At 33.9% G+C, this 17,005-nt stretch overlaps 1 protein-coding gene across 1 annotated transcript; it reads right to left on the bottom strand.

Moving 5' to 3' along the window:
* Positions 1-811: 811 nt before the first annotated feature.
* LOC311278002 (ecto-ADP-ribosyltransferase 4-like) lies at positions 812-5,990 on the bottom strand. Its single transcript, XM_084388550.1, has 3 exons — positions 5,805-5,990; positions 5,084-5,171; positions 812-2,270 (listed from the first exon to the last, which is right to left on the bottom strand). The coding sequence occupies exons 2-3, from the start codon at positions 5,132-5,134 to the stop codon at positions 1,476-1,478; spliced, it is 846 nt and encodes a 281-aa protein (XP_084244676.1). The 5' UTR covers positions 5,135-5,171; positions 5,805-5,990; the 3' UTR covers positions 812-1,475.
* Positions 5,991-17,005: the final 11,015 nt, after the last annotated feature.

Raw genomic sequence — 17,005 nt, 5'->3', positions numbered from 1 at the left:
TAAAATAAAAGTATAATAAGAAAAAAAGTTAAAAAGCCTTTATTTCATCATGGCTTTGTCATTTAAAAACTGGTGACAAATACACACCTACGCGTTGCGCCTTACAAGCCTTCGTCAGGGTGTATTATTATAGGGTGGACACCCTGACGAAGGCTTGAAAGCCACAATGCGTCGGTGTGTATACTTGTCACCAGTTTTTGTGTACAGTATGTGGAGCAAGTGGTGGTTTGTTGTTGTCTCATTAAAGTTGCGTCTTCAGATTCTGTGCTCCTATTGGTTTTTGATTTGATATTTGTCGAAGAAGTCACACTGCAGGACTGTGTCTCAAAACTTCTGACACTGCCAGAAGCATTGGCATATAGCATTGTCGGAGGTACAATTTTATCACAATGGTCATTAATCAGCTCTCGGCGAACATGTCAAACTAGTGATGAAAGACTTGAGATTTTTGCCTAGGATAAAAAGAATCGTTTACACTGTAAAAAATTTCTAACCCTCCCAAATCAAAAATATCAAGTGACCGATAACATCTAAATTTTTCAATTGGCCCAAGTGAAATTCTGTAAATTTAAATTGGCCCAAGTGAAAATCTGTACATTTAATTTTATAATTTACAGAATTTCACTTGGGCCAATTGAAAAATTTAGATGTTATCGGTCACTTGAAATTTTTGATTTGGGAGGGTTAGAATTTTTTTACAGTGTAGGATTCACAAAAGTTGCCCAAATATTGGCCAAAATCATAGAGTGTGAACCAGGCTTAACTCTTTCCAACTAACTGATGCAGACGGAGCATGATTCAGGAGACCAAGTTATAATAAAAATGAGCATTTATTGTGTTTATTGAATAATCTTCATCTGACTAGCACAAATTCTGTTATTCACAAAATCACAAAATCTGTTATTCAAGCAAAGCAAAAGCAATGGAAACTGCTACACAACATTGTCATTTGCTTATATCTAACTTACTTGTGAAGACCATACAGCACACAACATAAGATTACAGTAATAATAATAATAAAACAACAAGTAAATCAATTCAGATCTTTAAATCATTTACGTCACAATTGCATGATAAAAAATTTTTCAAATAATTTTTTTTTTTTTTTTAAATGTGGGTAATTAAGTGTGGAAGTGAAGTAAACAATGTAAGGATGTAAATTCAAAGCACTCAGCATACATTTTGAAGTATTACTTTAGTTCAAGCGGTACAGCAAGGCTTTATAATGCCAAGAGCATGGGATCAAATAACAGGGAATACACTAGCTAAAAGCAGTGCCGTTCTGACCAATTTTCTGCCTGATGTGAATTTCTCCTTCAGTGGGAATGAGTTCGCTCAATTGTCATCCTGTCAGTTTTGTTCCACTCTAGAAAAAGCCCTCATACTGAATGCTTGGATTCATTATTGTCACTTTTATGTATATAGTACTTTTATATATTTATTAATACAATACAGATTGTAGTTTCAAAGTAGCTTTACCGTGATATTCCGTACATTGTGCAAAGGCCCTTTGAGCATCTGCATTTAGCTATAGCTGATTTCCCGAAAGCCACTGAACAATTCAGGTCACTTCTTTTTCCAGAGCTTTCCAACTTGTACACAGTCTCACACCAGAGATTTTTCTGGTCTTTTCTTGTCTTAACAGCAGTGACTTTAAATGTCTCATTTGGAGGAATCAGCACCTCCTTCTGTTCAGGATACTTAGAATATTTGATCACATTAACACCGTTGCAAGTTTTGATTTCAAAACAAGATTTAGTTCCAAAACCCTGTGCTACTTTACGATCAAGAGAGGATGAAGCAAAGGAGCCGAAACGAATCTCTGTGCCTGTGACATTCTTATAAAATTCAGCTTTTGTACCACGATATGTTGACTTGCATTTCTTTTGTTTTTTAGTCAATATCTGTATTGCATCTGTTAACAAAAACTGAAGTGAATACCATTTGAATGTCTGGTTTCTGTAGGTTTGTTTACCATTATAAACAGCCATATCAAAATTGCTATATATGCTAGAATTAAGGTCAGTGTACACATACAAGGCAACAGAATGATTCTTTGTCAATTTATCTTCTGGCGCTCTGGCATTCTTTTCACCTTCTTGCCAAACCTTTTTAAATTCAGCTGAGTTATTGATTTCCTTCTTTAGATATTTATTCCTCACCAGATATGCCATTTTTTTTCCACAACCCATATATTGATCATCAACTGAATTCAGAGCCATATCCAATGGATATATATGTCCTTCAACAGCAGCAGCAGCGCTGTGATCCTGCAAAAAACATGAATAATAATGATCACACACTGATCAAAAAAGTTTATGTAATTTGTTACAGCTCTTTATTATTTTTTTTTTATTTTCTCTAATTGTATTTATGATTTAATGTCAAACCAAAATTTAATTTTTTCCAACTCAACGTTTTACCTTAACCCAAGAGAGCAAAAACTCCAGTGTTAAATTAACACTCCTGGGAGTGTATATGAGTCCACACTCAAGAGTGTAAAGTGTTAAAATATGAGTGTTAAATTAACACTCAAGAGTGTTAAAGTTAATGAGATAATTAAGTGATTAATTGAGTGATGATTGACCATTATTGAAGACACCTGATGTTAACAAGCAGCAATTGTAAGTTACCATTATGGTGATGGGTGTTTGCTTTAGTTGGTCTCTAGACCCTTATATGTTTACTTTAGATTTTGTTTGGCTGCTGTATCTGACTTATAACTGAGAGATAAATACTTAGATTAACAGATGAACAAAGAGAAAAAGTGATCTGATGGTGTTGGTTATATTATGACAATCATCATTTGAACTTGATCACTGAACTTATTAAGACCCTTATTTCTGACGTAGATTTATGTTGTTGATCACAGAATAACTGTGATTCTGCATAAACATCCAGAATTTTAGATATAATACAAAGGATTTCTTAAAAGTAAAAAAAAAAAAAAAAGCCTTTATTTTAGGCACACACAGACGTCAAGATTCAGTCTACGCATCTCAACAATGGTAACGAGCAGAATATTCAATTAGGAAAAGTAAATTACATAGACAATTCAGATCATAATTTATTCATACCGCAATGCATGATGGGAGCCATTAATGAGTTGTGATTGGTGGCAGCCACTGCAACATGCTTTATTATTGTCACCATTGTTGAGATTCACAGGCTGATTATTGATGTCTGTGTTTCTAAATAAATTAATTTGAAAGTCTTTTGATCAGAACAATGTTTATTAAATATTTTGGATTATATGAAGAATACTGAAAATCATATGCTGTAGAATCACAGAGCTGCTGTAATTAACAAGTTAAAACAAACTATCTCAATAAGTTTCGTGTTTTGGAACATGATTATGTCAAAACATAACCAACACCATCAGATCACATTGTCTCTTTGTTCATCTGACTGTTATAAATCAATAACAGCAGACAAGCTGTTATTTTTTTTTTTTTTTTGAAGTAAACATATAAGGGTAAAGAGTCCAACTAAAGCAAATACCGATCACCATAATGGTAATTTACAATTTGTGATTTTCTCCTTCAGTGATTCTGCTAACATCAGGTGTCTTCAATATTGCTTAATCATCACTAAATTAATCACTTAATTATCTCATTACCTTTAACACTCTTGAGTGTTTTAACACTTTAACACTCATATTTGAACACTTTACACTCTTGAGTGTGGACTCATATACACTCCCAGGAGTGTTAATTTAACACTGGAGTTTTGCTGTGTACTTTGGGTTAAGGTAAAACGTTGAGTTGGAAAAAATTAAAATTTTGGTTTGACATTAAATAAAAATGTATGGATTTAACTAAATCATAAATACAATTTGAGAAAATCTAAAAAAATAGCTGTAACAAATTACATCAATTGTTTTAAGTTAATCCAAAGTATATATATTTTTCAGTGATAGAGGGCGTACCACTTACTTTGAGGCAAAGTGAAACCAGAAGGTATAAACTGAAAATCACAATTTTCCATTGGACCAATGTAAATATATATTTTGAATGAATTGCACTGATGTTTCACTTTTTTCAGTGCATCATCAGTATTCATGTCTGCACAGCAAAAACTCCAGTGTTAAATTAACACTCCTGGGAGTGTATATGAGTCCACACTCAAAAGTGTAAAGTGTTAAAATATGAGTGTTAAATTAACACTCAAGAGTGTTAAAGTTAATGAGATAATTAAGTGATTAGTTTAGTGATGATTGAGCATTATTGAAGACACCTGATGTTAACAAGCAGAATCACTGAAGGAGGAAATCACTAATTGTAAGTTACCATTAAGGTGATGGGTGTTTGCTTTAGTTGGGCTCTTGACACTTATATGTTTACTTTAAATTTTGCTTGTCTGCTGTTATTGACTTATAACAGTCAGATGAACAAAGAGACAATGTGATCTGATGGTGTTGGTTATGTTTTGACATAATCATGTTGTGATCCGTAAAACAAAACTTATTGAGATGGCTTACCTTGTTAATTACAGCAGCTCTGTGATTCTACAGCACATGATTTTCAGTATTTTTCATATAATCCAAAAATATTTCATAATCATTGTTCTGATCAAAAGACTTTCAAATGAATTTATTTAGAAACACAGACATCAATTATCAGCCTGTGAATCTCAACAATGGTGACAATAATAAAGCATGTTGCAGTGGCTGCCACCAATCACAACTCATTAATGGCTCCCATCATGCATTGCGGTATGAATAAATTATGATCTGAATTGTCTATGTAAGTTACTTTTCCTAATTGAATATTCTGCTCGTCACCATTGTTGAGACTTGAGATGCATAGACTGAATCTTGACGTCTGTGTGTGCCTAAAAGAAAGATTTTTTTTTTCAAAACAACTTTTAAGAAATCCTTTGGATTATATCTAAAATTCTGGATATTTATGCAGATTCACAGTTATGCTGTAATCAACAACATAAATCTATGTCAGAAATAAGGATCTTAATGAGTTCAGTGATCATTTTCAAATGATGATTGTCATAATATAACCAACACCATCAGATCACTTTTTTTCACGTTTTTGCTGTGTGTAATATTCATACTAGAACCCAAGCTTACCTGTCCTAGAGCAGCTAAAATGAGAAGAAGAGCTTCAATGATCAGCAGCATCTTGATTCAGTCAAATCCCTCAGATGATCTAGTAGATCTAGTGAAGAACGGATGATGAAAGACAATGAGAACAGTGTTTGACAAAATCTCCAATCACTCCAAGAGGAATATGTACAGATTTACACACTAAAAATGTTACACAATAAAGTTTTACCCTGGTGTACTTGGAATGTTCGGCTAGATAGCAAACCATTTGAAAATAATGAATGAAGAAATTAATCAGTGAATTTATAAAACAAGAATAATACATTTAACCCCTTTAAATCTTTTAAAATACCTTCTTGTCATCTAGAGGCTTGCATTCTGCAAGTGAACGGCACCTTGTGATGCCATCCCAAAAAGGCACAATATCACTATTATGGACTTTACCTTGACTGTTCCAAGCTGGTGGAATGACCTGCCTAACTCAAATCGAGCTGCTAATTTTTTGGCCATTGTCAAGAAACTGCTGAAGACGCATCTCTTTCGTTAACACTTGACCCATTAACACTTACTATTCTCTCTCTCTCTCTCTCTCTATATATAAACATTGCTACATGTACTGAGACTGAGACTGAATGTCCTACTGTTAGTTTGATTGCTTATATTGCTCTTCTCATTTGTAAGTCGATTTGGATAAAACTGTCTGCTAAATGATTAAATGTAAAATTGAAATGTAAATGTAAATTACCTTGGAATATGTTTTTTTTTTTTTGCAAAGTTCTTCAGTTGCTCAGGAACATTGATGAGAGAAGATCAGAAAAGTCATCCAGTCAGGTTACAACAGCAGTATTTAAACCATAAAATAAGGAAGCTTGCTTTTTTGTTACAACATGTAGTTTGACCAATGTTTGTGTTACGTACATGACCTACCGACCAATGGTGGCATGCGAGAAGGCGGGACCTAAAGCAATGCAAAAACACACATCAACCCGATCACTTGATTAGCGTTCATGTAAACACTACATTCAGATTCATCAATCAGAATGAATTCAGTCCGATTGAAACAAAAGTCATGCATGTAAACATAAGGAATGGTGACTGTAGAAAGCAAAAGCAGAATCACAGACATTTTGGGCAATCTAGAAATCCCGGCTGGACGCATTTTTTTTAGGTTCAAAAAGAGGACATCTGGGAAAAAGAGGACGTATCGTCACACTAAGTAAAATGTATTAAGGTTTTCAGAGATCAGGATGTGAAACTGCACTAAAGCATATTCTTAAATAAGGAAGCCTTTGGTTCCCTTCAGGCTCTTTACTCATGATGTACATGTTCTGTTCCTTTCTCGTTTTTTTCCAGATGGGTCCTGTTTCACTGTCCAGTCAAATGAAGTCAGAAAGGACAAAAATAGCCCTGTAAATTCAAAAATATTTATGTTATTAGAACTTTGTTTCTGAACAGATTAATTTATTCTGTTGAATCTCTTCATCGCCTCTTTCGTGCAACACCTGAATATTCATTTGAAGTCACCCTTATGGTGATCAGTATTTGCTTTAGTTGGTCTCTTGATCCTTGACTTCTGAGTGTTTTTTGTCTTTTTCTCTGGCTGCTGTAACTGTGTGTTTATAAAGCATGTCAAATGTATTACATGATCAAATGTTTTATTGTCCCTTATGAAGGGATTTAAGGGGAGACACGGCAGGCAAAAACATCGATTTTTCATGCAGTGGTCAGTTTTGAGATTTTGGCTGAGTTTACTCCTTCAATATGTATTCTTTCAAGCTGCTATAAAGAAAACGCTGAAAATATACATTACGATGTTTATTTTATTAAATTTTGTTTACTTGCGGCAGTAAGTTTCTCCCGAATTTACCAGGAAGTTAGTATTCCAACGCGACATGCCGAGCTCCGTCTGTTCACTGAAGTCTGTCATGTCCGGGATCGTTGTAAAGCTCTGAGTCTCATGCACAACGCTATGTAAACCAAATATGGGCATTTCCTTTCTATCAGTAACCAATCGTGAATGTCCAAAGGGGGATTTAAAGCTAACGACGAAATCTCATTTAGAACTATTAAATCTTTAACTGCCGTTTTCTCAAAATATTTTTTTTGCGTTTTTTTGTCATTCTCCAGTAGAAACATCTCAGCCTATGTAGCACCTATGTACACCAAACTTTCCAGTTATACACTTAGCAGTATTCTGAAGATCTGTTCAGAGGGATTTGTTAATAAATCATTCCTGGCCTGATTTATGTGACATTTTAATAAAATAAAAAAAGGTGAAAATCGATATTTTAAGGCTATGGACAGTATTTGTTGATTTCCTAGTTAATGAAAGCATATATCCTGAAATCCCTCTGAACATCTTTTTTCATCTTGTGTGTAATCAAAATGAAAAAATAATTTTGCTTCTGGCTTTATCATATTTTCAGATATATCTACTGAAAAAATATGCAAAATTGCACATATTTAATGAGATAATACCTAATTTGCATAATTAAACATACAAATTTAAAAAAAACTTTGAAATTGTAAAACTTTTTTTATGAACTTGTGTAAGTAATGAACTGAGGAAGTTTCATGGTGATATATATTATTTAAAAAAATTACCCTATTCACCTGTAGTGTCTCGCCTTAATGCAACTGAAATTTTGCAAAATGGTCCTTAACCCTCAGATTTGTTCTTAGTGGCAATGAAGAACAGTAATGGCTCTAAAGATTTCAGTTTTGTCTATATGCCATGTAAATGAATGAATGAGGCATTTATATAGTGCTTTCATATGTACTGCTGTACACCCAAAGCACTTTACAATCATGTCGGGGTCTCTCCTCAACCACCACCAGTGCACAGTAGGGATGGGCGATATATCGCACGATATTGTTATGCGCATCTCGTCAGTAAAGCCGGTTCCCTTGATTAGTAGTAAATCGCCATCACCTGCTTTCAGATGGAGCGGTGTTAAATTAACACTCCTGGGGCTGGGAGTGTATATGAGTCCACACTCAAGAGTGTTAAAGTTAATGAGATAATTAAGTGATTAATTAAGTGACTATTGAGCATTATTGAAAATGCCTGATGTTAACAAGCAGAATCACTGAAGGAGAAAATCACAAATTGTAAGTTACCATTAAGGTGATGGGTGTTTGCTTTAGTTGGGCTCTAGACCATTATATGTTTACTTTAAATTTACTGTTGCTTGTCTGCTGTTATTGATTTCTAACAGTTAAATGAACAAAGTAAAATGTGATCTGATAGTGTTGATTATGTTTTGACATAATCATTCTGTGATCTGAAAAAGGAAACTTATTGAGATACTTTGGTTTAACTTGTTAGCAGCAGTTTAGTGATTCTTCAACCTATGTTTATCAGTACTTTACTTATAATTCTAAATATTTAAAAAAACACTGTTCTGATCAATAAAAATTCAGATTACTTTATTTAAAACACTGACATTAATAATCAGCCTGTGAATCTCAACAATGGTGACAATAATAAAGCATGTTGCAGTGGCTGCCACCAATCACAACTCATTAATGGCTCCCATCATGCATTGCGGTACGAATAAATTATGATCTGAATTGTCTATGTAATTTACTTTTCCTAATTGAATATTCTACTCATCACCATTGTTGAGATGCATTGACTGAATCTTGACATCTGTGTGTGCCTAAAAGAATGATTTTTTTTTCTAAAAACAACTTTTAATAAATCCTTTATATTATATCAAAAATTCTGGGCATTTATGCAGATTCACAGTTATGCTGATTCACAGTTATGCTGTAACCAACAACATAAATCGAAGTCAGAAAGAAGGATCTTAAAGAGTTCAGTGATCAAGCTCAAATGTTGAATGTTAACCAACATCATCAGACAACTCTTCTCTTTGTTCAACTGGCAGTAGCAACTCAGATACAACAACCAAACGAAATCTAAAGTAAAAATATAATGGTCAAGAGCCCAACTAAAGCAAACACCCATCACCACAATGGTAACTTACAATTTGTGATTTTCTCCTTCAGTGATTCTGCTTGTTAACATCAGGTGTCTTCAATAATGCTCAATCATCACTAAATTAATCACTTAATTATCTCATTAACTTAAACACTCTTGAGTGTGGAGGTTTTGCTGTGTACAAAGAGCCGTAGTTAACTGACAAGCTGAGCCATATCGCATTAATTGTTGCTGGCGATACGTCCGCGATATTAATGCGATATGGCTCATCTTGTCAGTTAACTACGGCTCTTTGTAGTAAATGCCGCTCCATCTGAAAGCAGGTGATGGCGATTTACTACTAATCAAGGAACCGGCTTTACTGAGGAGATGCGCATAACAATATCGTGCGATATATCGCCCATCCCTAGTGCACAGCATCTACTTGGATGGTGTGACGGCAGCCACAGTACAACGGCACCAGTGCACTCAACACACACCAGCTATAGGTGGAGAGGAGAGAGAGTGATCTAGTCAATTCAATGGATGGGGATTATTAGGAGGCCATGATTGGCAAAGGCCATTGGAGGGTAATGTGGCCAGGACAACAAGGTCACACCCCTACTCTTTTACGAGAAGAGCCATGGGATTTACCAGGTTTAACATCTCATCCAAAGGACGGTGCTCTTTGACAGTACAGTGTCCCCATCACTTTATTAGGGCATTAGGACCCGCACAGACCACAGGGTGAGCACCCCCTGCTGGCCTCACTAACACCTCTTCCAGCAGTAATATAGTCTTCCCAGGAGGTCTCCCATCCAGGTACTGACCAGGCTCAACCATGCTTAGCTTCAGTGGGCAACCAGTCTTGGGCTAGAGTGCTAATGGGTGCTAATGTAAATTCTGTTTAAGTTAAAGGTTTAATTTGAAGTATTGGCTCTGCAGGTGAATATAACTAACTAAGTCAAAAAGAAAGAAAAGGATCCAAATCCCAGTCTGTTCAGAAAATGTTTTGACTTTCTCTGTGGCCTAGCATTGTGAGGAAGAGTGGAGCTTTTCCCTAAGAAAAGATACATCCTCTCCACCTGCATATCCACTTATTTGCAGCGCGTCCCTCTGTTAAGGACTGAAGTACTGTGTCCCTTTTAATCAACTAAAGCTCGGTTCACACTGTATGATTTATAATAGTCCTTTATGACTCACTGTTAAAAAAAAAAAGAAGAAGAAGAAAAGAAGAAGAAGGTCATTCAACCTTTTGAGTCATTTTTTTGCACTGATTCAGTTAAGTTGTATTTACTTTGAATATTTAGTATTTTCAACTTCACAAGTGCAGAGGTGTGTTATCTGCGTTGTGTTGTGGACTCTCAAAACGCTGAAATTCGTCCCATTAAGTACTCGTTTATTCACTGAAACAAAATATATTTTTGCTGCTTGTTCAAATTGCCTAATTAAAATGAGCTTAAGCAACACAATTGCTTTACATTTTGTTCTAACTTAATTTGATTGTGTTTAGTCTGCTTAAATATATGTAAAATTGAAGTTTACTTAATCTGTTTCTGTTATAATTACATTAAAGATTTGAGTTTCTTTAACTGAAAATGGGCGGTGCTTGTTAGTTCCCAGCATGCTTTGCTTTGCATATGGCTGAATCAAGAGAGAATAAATGTTGAAATCAAGTGTTATTTTATGTGTTTTTGAGAAAATGTGAAAAGGGGAAGACTTGATAGTGTTTAAAGTTCAATTACATTGGAATTATGAGAATCATTTAAATTACAGTGGGTTACCATTGTGGAGAAGAGTGGAGCATTTGCTTAGGATGTGGACTTATTCAGCTGCATATGATTTATTTTATTGAAAAAGCAAGAAAAGCTCAGTTAACTGGACTTCACTGAAAAAAATGATTAATTGACTTAGTAGAATTTACAAAAAAAAAATATGTTAATTGGTTCCACATAATTCATTTTAGCTACATTTAAACAAATGCATTACGTTGAACTAAGTTCACCTTGATGCATTTGTTTAAATGTAGCTAAAATCAATTGCGTGGAACCACTTACGATAAAAACATTTAGAAAATTCAATGAATTTACTGAAATCATTGAATTTACTAAAAAAAATTATTGTAAGTGGTTCCACGCAATTGATTTTAGCTACATTTAAACAAATGCATTAAGCTGAACTTAGTTCAACGTAATGCATTTGTTTAAATGTAGCTAAAATCAATTATGTGGATCCAATTAACATAATTTCTTTTAGTAAATTCAACTAGTCAATGAATAATTTTTTTCAGTGTTGTTGGCATATGGTAATGTGAGTTATTGCTATCTAATAGCTAGCTGAGGTCTACAAATTTGATTGTGTGACATAAATATCTGTAAGTTGAATAAGGATGAATAAATGTAAGGATGAATAAATGTATGCATTTGAATACTCAAATTTAAGTTGAAATAACTTTATTGGGCCCCTTAAAATGACCTCGTTCCATGATGTTGAAGTTAGATGAACAAATTATGTTTGTTTAACTTAATTGATTCATGTGGGACTGATGTACACTATTAAATCATGTAAATCCAACACACTTTTTTCAGTTTTAAATCTGAGCAACATCAGATATTTTAGGACAATTAGAGCAGCATGCGGCAGCAATGCAATGCACAACGCACTGTGAAATGTCATGCAAACTGGGCCAACATCCTTTTACAGAAATACATTTTAAGAATGTATAACAACAAATCATGTACCTGCAGCAACACAAACATATATTTGAGGACTCGTGCCGCAATTGCAGCATGCAGCAGCAATGCAATGCTGAGAAAGATAAAGATAAGATTCATGTTAAGAAAATTACTTAAAGAAAGAAATAATCAACAAAAAACATACGTGTACGTCATATACGTGTACATCACTTAATTCAATGTTAGTTTGATGTTCCTGAAACATTCTTTCAAACATTTGAACACCTGCTGTTAACAAGCAGAATCACTGAAGGAAAGAGAAATAAGAACACAAACTACAACTGACTTCAGCCACAGCCTTAAGATAAAAGAAGACATTAAATCTCTGAAGATCTCAGCAGAGGAGGATTAAACTCCACAGCATTACATCTTCACTTATTAAGTCCAGGTTTTCTTTATTTCTTTCATACATCTACAAAAGATAATTCTTATTTAGAGTTAACTGAGGAAGTGGCATAGGCAGAGATTTATTTTTGGTCAAAAAGTGAGCGGGCACTTTCATGTAAACTAATAGACGGACTCAATATTCAGGTCATTTCAATCTTATTTTCTTTGATCCTATTGAAAAAGAAACCGTAGAAAACAGTATAAGACACACATAGTAAAACTACCACATCTCCATCATGAACATGGACAGTGTCAACATAACCCAAAACTGTAGCTGTCAACATGCCCACATACTAAAATCTGAGTAGTGGTTACAACGAAAATTAAATTCTGCTTAATTTATTCTGAAACAGAAGTCCTTTAAAACACTGTCAACACTGTAAACTTTGATTAATTCTTTATTTAAATTATTGGCCTACATATTCCAAAACAGGTGCATTTAGTATCAGTCGCAAATAATATATTCAAAAAATCATTGTGAAGACAAGTGACCACAGCTGGTCTTAAATTATGTAGACATGCACTCTAAATGACTTTAAACAACGACTTTATTCATCATAGTTAAGTCATCACTCATGGTTATGCCCCTGAACTGAGGTTTAGATGTTGATGTTGATGGTTTTTTTTTTTGTGTGTGTTTAATTTGAATTCATCATTATGGTGATCGGTGTTTGCTTTAATTGGGCTTTTGACCCTTGACTTTTGTTAACTTATTTCTCTTTCAGCACTTCAAATAGACTTTATTCAGAGCAGTGCAATGACAGGTATTAAAGTGAGGTTGTGAGGAATAGAATAGGTTGTTCTGCTGTTAAAAGAACAACCTGTAAAAAGCTTCTAGATCACTTATAGTTTTCTGTTTCGTCAGCAGAACAATCCAAAAACACATTAAATAACAGTACAACCCACTGAAGAGATGCATGTTTATCGCTCACAGTCTCGCTTTCATTCCCGTCAAAGATGGTGTTACGTGAATAAGGCCTATTCAGAGAACATTTGCAAATTGATAAAGAAAAACACTAAAGGCAGATCAACATGTCTGCATTAAAGTGGTTTAAATAACTGTTTTTAGTTTTATTTGATTATGAAACCAAAACATTAATGAATTTAAAAAAGCAATAAATTCAGCCATTGTGATAGAAAGATCACTTGTAACTTATTCAATCTCTCGAGTTAAAGTTTAGACATCAACACTCATCATACAAACCTCAACAATGGTGACAAAGAAAATATATTCAAATATAAATAGTAAAAGACTCCAGCTGCAAAATGTATTCATGCCGCAATGCATGCGGGGAGCCATGAATGAGTTTTGACTTCTGACACAGTAAAAGTGTTTTCTGAACACTAATGCAGCAGCTGGAGAACAACTAAAAGGAAGCACTGATCATCACAATGATGACTTCAAATGTTTGTTCCTCTTTCTTTTAGTCTTTCATCACTAATGCTCAAAAATCACTTAATTCAATTCAATTCAATTCACATTTATTTGTATAGCGCTTAGTTTTCACAATAGATATCGTTTCAAAGCAGCTTTACAGAAAATGCATGTCTACATTATATTTTAGAGTGATCTGTTATCAGAGGTCACTATGTCCAAGTTATGTATTACAGAAATGTACATACAAATCACACAGTTAAAAAAAAATGAAAAAAGCTAAAACTGTATTAATGTAAACAATGTAATAATTTAAGGCAGAAACAATGAGCTCATTGAAGTAATGAATACATGTTTGTTAACTATGTAATAATCTCCAACACTGTTCAGTGTTATTTTAACACTCTGAGCCACATTTAAACACTGAGCGGTGTTTGTGAAACACAGATTTTGCTGTGTAACATCCAACCTTAAGACATTTTTAAACCAGAAAGTTAGTAATCCTTAATATTTAAAATATATTCATGAATGTTGTTCAAAGAATGTTTTCTGCTAACATTATGAGGAGACATTTAAATTCTAACAATGTATGAATAAAGTTTTTGTGCTTAACTTTTGAGAAAATTCTTGAAGACTGAGGCCTAACTTCTTGACAGACCGTTAGCCAAAGTTAACATTCCCTGTTAGCTGGGATAGCTGTGCGTACACTGAAAAAAATGATTCATTGAATTTACTAAATTTTTTTATCGTAAGTGGTTCCACGCAATGCATTTGTTTAAATGTAGGTACAATCAATTAAGTTGGACTTAATCAATTTTATTTAGTTATCTTAGTATAATTATTTTTTGTAATTCCACCCCTATTTAATCATGTTACTTCTACTAAACTCATTTAGTTGAATTTAATCAATTTTTTTTTGTAATTCCACCCGTTTAATCATCTTACTTCTACTTAAATTATTTATTTATTTTATTGAGTAGTCAAAATTATTAAGCTAAATCTACTAGTTAAACATCTAGAGGTATTTAATTGACAGTATGAGGTTATTAAATGGCTTTCAAATACACAGAGAAATTACTTTAATATTTTAAACTTATCTTTAATGACTGCCATCAAATGTAGTGAACGTTTAATAAGTCCTTTTCTTTGTGAATTTAAAAATAAATAAATCATAAGTGGGAATAGGCCACAATACATTTGTTTTTTAATCATTAAAACAGTGCCAAAAGCTCAAATGTTGAAAAAAAGTGCCAACAAATAACATTGCATATTCATAAACATAAAAAATACATCACATGTGGAAACAGGCAACAGCACATTGTTTGTGAATCAATAAAACTGTACAACTCCTAAAAACAAAGTTCTCACATTTCATGCAACAAATTTCATGAGGCTGAACACTCATGCATGTTGCAAAATGATTACAGCATTACACTGTTTTTCAGTCTTTGAAATTTTGGAGAACAGCCTTTCAGAATCCATCTGCAGAATGACTTTCTGAACAAATTCAAAATAGTACTTGAGTTCTTTTGGGTATGCCAAATCAAATGCATAGATTGCACCCAGCATCATTGCACAGGCTTGTGCAAAAGATTTAATCTGCTCCAGAATCATTTCTCCTTCAATAACAATGCCGATGTCATCATACTCTCCAAGAACTCCCCTTTCCTTTTTAATCACGGTGATGCCCATGGTGATGTTTGCCAGGTCTTCCAAGAACTAATTTCTTTGAGTGTCCTATATTTAAATGACAAGAAACTGTTATTAGAAATTGTTTTTGATTCATAACTGTTTGAAAAGTCTATACAATCAAAGGAAATTAGGACCACAACATATATATATAATTATTAAAACAGTAAGATGTTTTAATTTTTTTTAAATATAAATAGAATATGCTGCAAAAGCAAAGAATCTGCAAGAGCTGCAGGATTTTTCTGAAGAACAGTGGGCAGTTTAACAGCTCTGGACAAAAAAGGCAAATAATTGTCACACACACACACACACACACACACACACACACACACAAAACAGTTGTGGATCATTTAGGTAGTCATTTACAAAATTCATACATTATATAGTGTTTGTGCTGGTATCTTAAGCACATTGCGTTTGTCTATAATTGTAACAGCTTTTATTGTTATTAACTAAGCTCAGAAAACAACTAGTTTGGGAGTATACCGGTACCTATTTATCGGTGAAAGACCGTCTCGAGAAGACCGCAGAAGATCAACGCCTACTACATCATTACCACTGTGGCCCTGCTAAAACTGATTTGCGCATGAAAAGTAGTAGGTAAATAACATGCTTGACGCTAACACTGGATTGAGCAACTAAGCAATAAACATGCCTTTGAAGAGTGCAAAATAATGTGCAGTGCCAGGTAGTAGCATGAAAACAATCTGTTATTTAAACTGATTAAATTATATATAGAAAGCGATCAAAGAACGCTCCCTTTAAAATCGCTGGAGCTGTCAATCAAACAGCGCAAGTTTTAGGTGAGTTCTGAATCTGGACTCTTGCCAAATGTCCCATTATAATCAACTAACCTTTTATTTACATTGTGTTTGCACTGTTAGTTATGATGAAATCCTTTGTGAGCGCAAAAATCAAGTTGCAATGACTAGATCACAGCATTCACACTCTCATAATGTCTGTGATCGGCTACAATGCTCATCGTTAGGCTTGCACGATATTGAAGAAAAATGCAATATGCAATAGCTTGTTAGGCAATCAGTGGGTGCTTTCACTTAAGTCAATAATACAAAATAGGTGTGCAAGTTCCTCAAACCCAAACTGGGCTCAGGTGCAGGACAAAGGAGGCAAACTGAAGCAAAAAACTAAACGTAATGTCTGATGTCTAAGGAGCCGTTATATCAGTGTGCGGACATTACATTTAGTTTTTTTGCTTCCGTTTACACTTAAGCATCACAGCAAAGCGTTCAAATCAGAGGGCTAGAATCAGGGAAGGAAAAACTGATTTTATTTCTAAATTATGGCAATTTTAAGTAAAATCATACTGACATTGCAAGTGGAACTTTGCAACATTTATAAAACAAAATAATGCAGTTCATGACCCCTTTAAGACCCCTACTATGAGTGATGATAATAATAAAATTGATATATTATAATTATTATAATTTTAATTTATAATAATATAAAATTACTTCCTTTGCAAAGTGTTGGAATAATAAAACTCCAGCAACTTAACATCCAATGTCGACCTAAGGTACAAAAAAAAACACATCCTTAACCAGTAAACAGATTGTTTACTGTAATGAATGATGCTTCATAATGAAACATTACTTACTGTGCAAATCGTTTGAAAAAAACTCTGGGACTGGACTGAAAACGTGAACCTGGAATCTCTGCGTCACTCATGCGCAGACAGCACCTCAAATGAAAGCATGCAAGCACAAAATGATTATTATTGTTTGTTCTGGAATCTGGATACATTTTCATACCACACCATTAAAGCTAGTGAAACTAGGGGTTGTCTCAGTCAGTAGTAAAGATTAAAAAAGCAT

The sequence above is a fragment of the Rutilus rutilus genome (assembly GCF_951802725.1).
Source record: "Rutilus rutilus genome assembly, chromosome: 1".
In the NCBI taxonomy this organism is placed as follows: domain Eukaryota; kingdom Metazoa; phylum Chordata; class Actinopteri; order Cypriniformes; family Leuciscidae; genus Rutilus; species Rutilus rutilus.
The sequence above is the reverse complement of the archived record's forward strand: the minus strand, read 5'-3'. Positions and strand labels throughout refer to the sequence as shown.